The sequence below is a fragment of the Manihot esculenta genome, chromosome 4 (genome assembly GCF_001659605.2).
Source record: "Manihot esculenta cultivar AM560-2 chromosome 4, M.esculenta_v8, whole genome shotgun sequence".
NCBI classification, from domain to species: domain Eukaryota; kingdom Viridiplantae; phylum Streptophyta; class Magnoliopsida; order Malpighiales; family Euphorbiaceae; genus Manihot; species Manihot esculenta.
In genome coordinates, this window is record NC_035164.2 from 10,943,284 (window position 1) to 10,950,378 (window position 7,095).

Consider the following 7,095-nt stretch of genomic DNA (forward strand, 5'->3'; position numbering starts at 1 on the left):
ATGTCTAAAAATTTCTACTTCACCTTTATTTGTTAAGTCTATTAAACTTAATTGTTCTAATGCGCTTATTATAAATCTCATTTTATTGATGATATATTATAATTTCTAATAAAGAATGGTAAAGTATATACAGAGATACTCCATAATACACATGGTATTCAGTAACATATTCATTATCTGACTCATAAATATAAACTAAAATTAAATATTCCATTATATAATATTAAGAGTACAATAAGGATCACTAATGTCAACAGTATACCAATTTTTACAATCATAACAATAATATAAAATATAAAATTGATCACAAATATGACAATAAAATATTCCTATTTCAATGTTCATGGTTTCTGATGTGCCAGATCAGTTTGAACTGCAAGCACAGAGCATACTTATTGTGGTCAGGGTTCCTGCACTGTTAACCTGGAAGCCCAGAATTAACTCAGATTGAAGAGCGAAGAGAGAAAGAAATAGTTGCCGTTAACACGGACTTATACAGTAACAGGTGTCTGAAATATTTTGTATTAAAGTACTGAATAGAATACAACTTACTTTGTACAAATAATTAAAATACAAATACTGCTACGTTCCAGTTGTAGTAAACTTGGAACTCCTTACAGATTGAGAATAAAACTATGCTAGAATACATGAAGGCATTTGATAGAGAATTTCGTTCTGAAATTGCTTGTGTCCCTTAACTGGTCTGAAGCTTGTTATTTATAGTAGCGAGCGGACTTCAAATTGTTATTCAATAGGGTTGAGCGGTCCGGATGCCAAGAGAAAATTCATTCTGATTAAGTGGTCTTTTCGAAGTGAGTGCTTTTGTGGGTCCCTTGTCTGCCATGATTCTCTGTCTTTTTGTCCGTTGTGTATTTTGCTGAACCATTGTGGGCCATGGTGTCGGCCATTTGTGTCTGCTAGTTGTTGTGTGACGTCATTGCTTGCGTCGCCATTGTTGTCTTTAGTGATCTTGGTCAAATGGTAGGTCCATGTGGGTCCTACATTTCTGCTTGGGTAAAGAAATCATCATTGTCATCTGACAGGTCTACTGGTGAAGCTGTTGAATTTTTGGTCTCATTCAATTCTTCTATTAATTTCTCATACTCTACCTCAGAAGTACAAGCTGCTAATTGTGATATGATCAATTGTCGTTTTGCTAAAAATGTCTCATGTTTGGTTATATGAACTGGGCTTGGATTTTGACATAATTGTGGATATTTTAAGAAAAATGGGTCTAAAGCTTCTGGGCCACAAGCCTTCAAATCGGTCTTGGACCACCATTTGGTTTTGTATCGTCTTACAAGAATTGGTACCTGGAAGTTATCAATAGTTTGATCTTTAATTTGGTATTCTATCATCAAGATCCAGGGTATATGGAAATAATGGCTATAAATTAACCATTTTGGAGAACAATTTATGGTGTCTGGTAATTTGGTTTTCTGAAAAAATTAAAGACTTGATCTGGGATTATATCATTGTGGATGCCAAATTTGTTCCACCATTGGTGAAACCAATATGGAATAGCATATTCGAAATTGTCAGCAATATATATGAAAAATGAAATAGACATATGATCATTCTGTTTTAGGAATGTGCGTTCCCAAGCAGTTTGATAATCATAATAATTATACTTTATATTTTGTCCATTTGTCAAAATAAGTTACTTTGTCTGGTGGGGCTCTTGTCCCCACTCTGCCAGAGTCCATACCTTCAAGAGGCGGACTTTACAATATCTAATTTTGGTTGGATATTGAGGATCATGATTATTTTGCATGAGTATAGAGTTTGTCTGGATAAGAATGGCTTCATAGTATTGTTGGGATTTGTTAAAATTGTCAGGAATATAAAAATGTGTTTTGGGAAAAATTGACTCACAGAGCTGGTAAGTATTAAGATTTGGATTTTTTGCCCAATATTCAGGTTCTATTGTGATGATATAGTCTTCAATAGGCTTATATTTATATTCTGATGGTTCTTGTGAAACTTGTGGGCTTTGGCTGGAGGATGAAGCCTGTGAAACAATCTGTTTAAAGGTGGATGGTGTAATAGGCCTAATTGATCCCATTGGAGATTGCAATGGACTATATCTATTTAGTGAAGTAAAATTTGGAGAGAAATTGGGTCTGGGTGATCTCGGTCTAGAATAACTTGGTTGTGTTACTAGTGCACTAGAAATTGGGGACAATGGTCTATTTATTATGCTAGTACTACTAATATACAATGGTCTTTGAATGGATGGTCCAGAAGTAATTAATTTTGCAGTTGCCGGATTTGTTTTTATGATATTTGTCTGGGACCTTAATGAAATCTTTTCTGTCTCTTTTCCTTTGTTGGTCGTCATTTTCCCTGCAAAAATTCACGAGTTAAAAAATCTGCAATAGAATTATCAGTACCTTTTATATGCTCAATATCAAAATCAAAAATAGAAAGGAAAGCTTGCCATCTGGCAAAAATATGTTTAGCTGCTAAATTTTTTACATCTTTGGTTAAAACATCTTTTGCAGCCTTACAATCTACTCTGATAGTAAATTTCTGATTTAGAAGATCACTTTGGAATTTTGTTACGCATAATACTATTGCTAAAATTTCCTTTTTGATAGTAGAATATTTTTCTTGTGTAGGGTTCCATATACCAGAATAATATCTTATAATATAATCTTTATGATTTATGTTTTGTTTAAGGATTCCTCCATATCCTTGGTCAGAAGCATCTGTTTCAACTACCTTTGGAATATGTGGGTTACAAATATGTTTCAACTACCTTTGGAATATGTGGGTTACAAATATTTAGGCAAGGTAATGTTTTTACATGTCTTTTTATTTCTTTTATTATTTTGGTATGTTCATCTGTCCATAGTTTCGGATTCTTTTTTAACCTATTATACAAAGGTTTACATATTATTCGTAATTTTAGTAAAAAGTCAGCAACATAGTTTAAAGAACCTAAAAATCTTTGTAATTGATTTTTATCTTTAATCTCATCTGGAAATTTTTCAGCGAACTCTATGCTTCTTTGAATTGGTACTATTGTATTTTGATAAATTTCATGACCTAAAAATCTAATCTTTGTTTGAAATAATTTCATCTTTGGTTGGGATAATACTAAACCATTCCTCTTGACAGCTTTATAAAAAATGTTTAAATGCTTAATATGTTGATCTATATTTTCACTAAAAATTAAAACATCATCAATATAGGTAATTATAAAATTATAAGGATTAAATACGTCATTCATTATTTTTTGGAATTCACTTGGTGCATTTTTGAGCCCAAAAGGCATAATGTTCCATTCATATTGTCCAAACGGTACTGTGAAAGCAGTTTTATATTTGTCTTGTTCAGCTATCTGAATTTGCCAAAATTCGGATTTCATGTCAAATTTTGAAAATATCTGTGTCTTATATAATCTGTTTAATAAATCTTGTTTATTTGGTATTGGGTATCTAATCCATTGTAAAACTTTATTTAAAGGTTTATAATTTATTACTAATCTAGGTGCTCCTCTTTCGATTTCTGCATTTTTTAATACATAAAAGGCAGCACAAGACCATGGTGATTTGCTTGGTCTAATTAGCTTTTTGTTTAATAACTCTTGTATTTCTTTTTTACAATAGTCTAACATTTCCTGATTCATTTGTATTGGTCTAGTTTTTGTTGGTATCTTTTTATTTTATGTCATGCCACGTAAAATTATTTTTTTTAAAACCTATTAAATTAAAAAAATCATAACGTTTACCTTAATTTATATTTATATTCAAAGTTTTAAAATTTTTATAATAAAATTAATTTTTTTTATTTTATCTAAATTATAACTAAAGAATTAAATTGAATTAATATAAATATTATTAAAAGAATTATAATATACTTCTTAAAATTTTATTTTACTAATAAAATAATTTTTAAAATACATATTTTTATTTTAATAATATCTTTTTTTATTAGTCTCATTATTTATTTCTATTTTTTTATACATATTATAGTTTAATAAAAATTAAAATATAAAAAATTATAATATAAAATATATAATGTTACATTTTATTTAATATTATTAATATGAAATACGAGTTTTTTTATCGAATTAGTTAATAAATTATTATATATTATAAATTTAGTTATATATGAGTAAAATAAAAATATTAAATATTTTAAATAATTTATAAAAATGTGATTAATTACATATAATAAGTTAAGTTCATTACAAACAATAAAATATTTCGGCTAACACTAATTGAACATAAAAATATTTACCATAATACATAAAATTATCAAATAATTAATTACTTAAGAAGCATATAGTAAAATACTAACAAGTAAATTCTCTAATATTGATAAAATGAGATGAATTATGCCTTGTACTCCAATTAGCTTTTGCCATTACTCAATTGGACATGGGAAGAGTAAAACTCAAGAAAAGAAAGAAAAATAAAGTAAGTTACAAAAGGGCTGTACAAAGGCATATATGACTAGAAAAGGCCATAAATGATTAGAAAAAGCCAAAAAAATTAAGTACATGAAAGTAAAAACTAAAGACATTTGACAAATGATAAATGATAGGTATAGAGAAGACACCTCCAATCATGTGGTTAACTTTATAAGTAAATCATTTAATTAACCTAAATCCAATTTCTCAATAATCAAATTGACTTGTAAATCTATGCAATGTAAATCATGTATAGCACAAACATGCAAGTTCTAATTATACAGTGAGGACCAAACCAAATGGAGTATCTCAAGACTATTTGGCAATCACAGTAACTTACACCTAAAACAGTTCCAATTACATTTATCTATTGTGGAAGAGTTCATTAAAAATTTAAAGAAACAGAAACTGTAAACTATTTTTTTTTCCTTCCTCCTTTAATAGGTTAATAGATTATAGGCACTGTGCTCTAATCTTGACAGATGTAAGCACTGTGCTGTAATATGTGAAATTGGATATCTCACATATCATCAAGTGAAAGCACAAAAAATTCAACCAAGGCTATATCTAGTTATCTACTAACCTGAAGAAACAATTTCAAATTGCTGAGCGTAATCTCACTTGCAATTGACAGTGCATGATTGGCATACACTTGAAGGACACCAGCAGCCTTGACAATAGTCTCCTCAGAAATTTCCAGGTCAGGCAGGAATAGTGAATGTATATTTAATAATATTTATTAAAATGATACATCTCATTTTCTAAAGGCAAATGACTAATAAAACTAATCATTGTCAAGGCACAGCAAGATCAAGAATTAGTATATTGTCAAGGCTATATCTAATAAAAGTTTTAAAATTGTTGTGTGTGTATATATATATATATATATAGAACTAATCATTTTTCCATTTTAGAAAATGAGATGTATCTTTTTTCCATAAAAGATGATCCATGCCTTGCTTTATTATTCAAGTAGAACTGATAAAAGGCAAAAAAAAAAAAAAAAAAAAAATTAAAAAACCAAACCTGTTGAGAAGGGAAGCAGATTTGGCCCAGAACAAGAAGAAGAAGTAACACATTGGCTACAAAAGACGAGATTATAGCCAGCTAGCTCAAACAACATCCACATGGTAGTCGTTGTCCCCTAGAATCGAAACACTTCCACACCATCTCTTCCATAATGGCAAATCAGCCACTATTCTAATAAATAAAATTTACAAAAATTAGAAGACAAAAAAAATCATCTGTTTTTGTAGAGGAAATGCATAGATAAGTGATTACAAGACCTTGGTGCATATTCATCTGTCAATCTAACAAGAAGCTTAAGAACTAGAGTTGACACAACCAATTGCAAAACAAAACCTTGGTGCTATACTCTCTACCTCATTTCCCAAATAACTATTGCAATGCTTAACCTTCCAGTCCCATCATAATACACCAACTGATTTCAAATCAAAATAAATTATCTAAGAACTGATACTCCTGGTTTAACCATCAGGTAAAATGAAAATAAATTAATAACGAAACAAATGCACCCATCTTAACAACTCAACTAGCCAACACTCAAAAGCCAAATACTCAAAAACTCAGAACCCACACTCTCAGTACTCACCGAAGAAGGATAGAGTAACATGCATTTAGAGAGGAATTAACTGCAAAAAGAGCATATGAATACATGAAAAAGTTTGGAGTTGAAAGGGGGATGCTGAATTGCATTAACAACATTAATTTGATCATTTCCTCACCAATACCATGATAACATCAACTTTATTAATTGTGCTGTAAAATAGAAAAAAAATAATAATAAATCAACAGTGACAAGAAAACAAAAGTTAAGAAGCATTTGGCAAACGTAATATAAGATAATGTAGGAGCAACATGATCCAATTATTTCATTCACACGATTCTGCAAAAACAAACTAACTTAACAGAAGCTCCAGAACATTCAAAATTTCAAATGCCCTTGGAGTAATTAAGCATATCATGCCATTGGAGTAAGGAAACAATGACAAAGATCCAAATAAAAGGCACAGTAAAAAATAAAGATGCAAAATTTACCAAATATTTCCGGCAATAAGAGGGAAAAACGGCGGCGGTGTGCAGTGCCTCACGGTGGCGATGCACGAAGGCTGTTGCAAGTGTCGCGTCTTTGCTGCTGAAGCTCAAATCACGTAGCGAAAGTTGCTGAAGATGTGTAGCGTCGCGACGTTGCAGCGGTCTTCGATCGGAGCGGCGTCGGCGGCAGGCGGAGGAGATGCTTCAGTCACAACTCACTTAGGGAAAGAGAGGAGGGGCTGGCGGCTGGAATTAAAAAGGTGAGAAGAGATGTTAGGGTCTTTTTTTGCTTTAAAGTGATTTTTTAAAACTTTTTGACGGATCAGCTTGGCAGCTTTTTTTTTCCGTCGCTAATTGGTTACTTACCTTCTGCCGTGTTTTTTTTTTTTGGGCTAAATTTTTCTTGCTGATAGAAATAAAATTAGTAGTAAATTTCATCGCAAATATATATATATATATATTTTAGTGTACAGTTTATATTTTTTCTAATGTACGGTTACAGTGACTAATGATAATAAAATTAAAGGGGGACTCTAATGACTCTAATGAGTATATTGCTAGAAAAAACTCAAAAGTTGAGTGATTATGAATAAAAAAATACATCAAACAATTACATTTTT

The 7,095-nt window shown here is 30.5% G+C and overlaps 1 protein-coding gene across 3 annotated transcripts; it reads right to left on the reverse strand.

Moving 5' to 3' along the window:
• Nucleotides 1-1,611: 1,611 nt before the first annotated feature.
• Nucleotides 1,612-6,777, reverse strand: LOC110607433. Of its 3 annotated transcripts, XR_002486723.2 has the most exons (4): nucleotides 6,479-6,771; nucleotides 5,447-5,620; nucleotides 5,004-5,090; nucleotides 1,612-2,346 (listed from the first exon to the last, which is right to left on the reverse strand). XR_002486723.2 is itself a non-coding variant. In XM_021746534.2 (3 exons), the coding sequence occupies exons 2-3, from the start codon at nucleotides 5,547-5,549 to the stop codon at nucleotides 1,661-1,663; spliced, it is 789 nt and encodes a 262-aa protein (XP_021602226.1). In that variant the 5' UTR covers nucleotides 5,550-5,615; nucleotides 6,479-6,777; the 3' UTR covers nucleotides 1,612-1,660. The 3 variants fall into 3 exon arrangements, 2 of the variants coding, with proteins under 2 accessions (XP_021602226.1, XP_021602225.1); XM_021746534.2 differs by lacking the exon at nucleotides 5,004-5,090 and having other exon boundaries at nucleotides 5,447-5,615; nucleotides 6,479-6,777; XM_021746533.2 differs by lacking the exon at nucleotides 5,004-5,090 and having other exon boundaries at nucleotides 6,479-6,772.
• Between the last annotated feature and the right edge of the window lie 318 nt (nucleotides 6,778-7,095).

Excerpts from the sequence above, each read along its gene's own strand:
- LOC110607433 (XM_021746534.2), bottom strand. The coding sequence starts at position 5,549 with ATGTGGATGTTGTTTGAGCTAGCTGGCTATAATCTCGTCTTTTGTAGC. Across the intron at positions 2,347-5,446 it reads TCTGCTTCCCTTCTCAACAG|GGAAAATGACGACCAACAAA; the intron begins GTTTGGTTTTTT and ends GAATTTTTGCAG.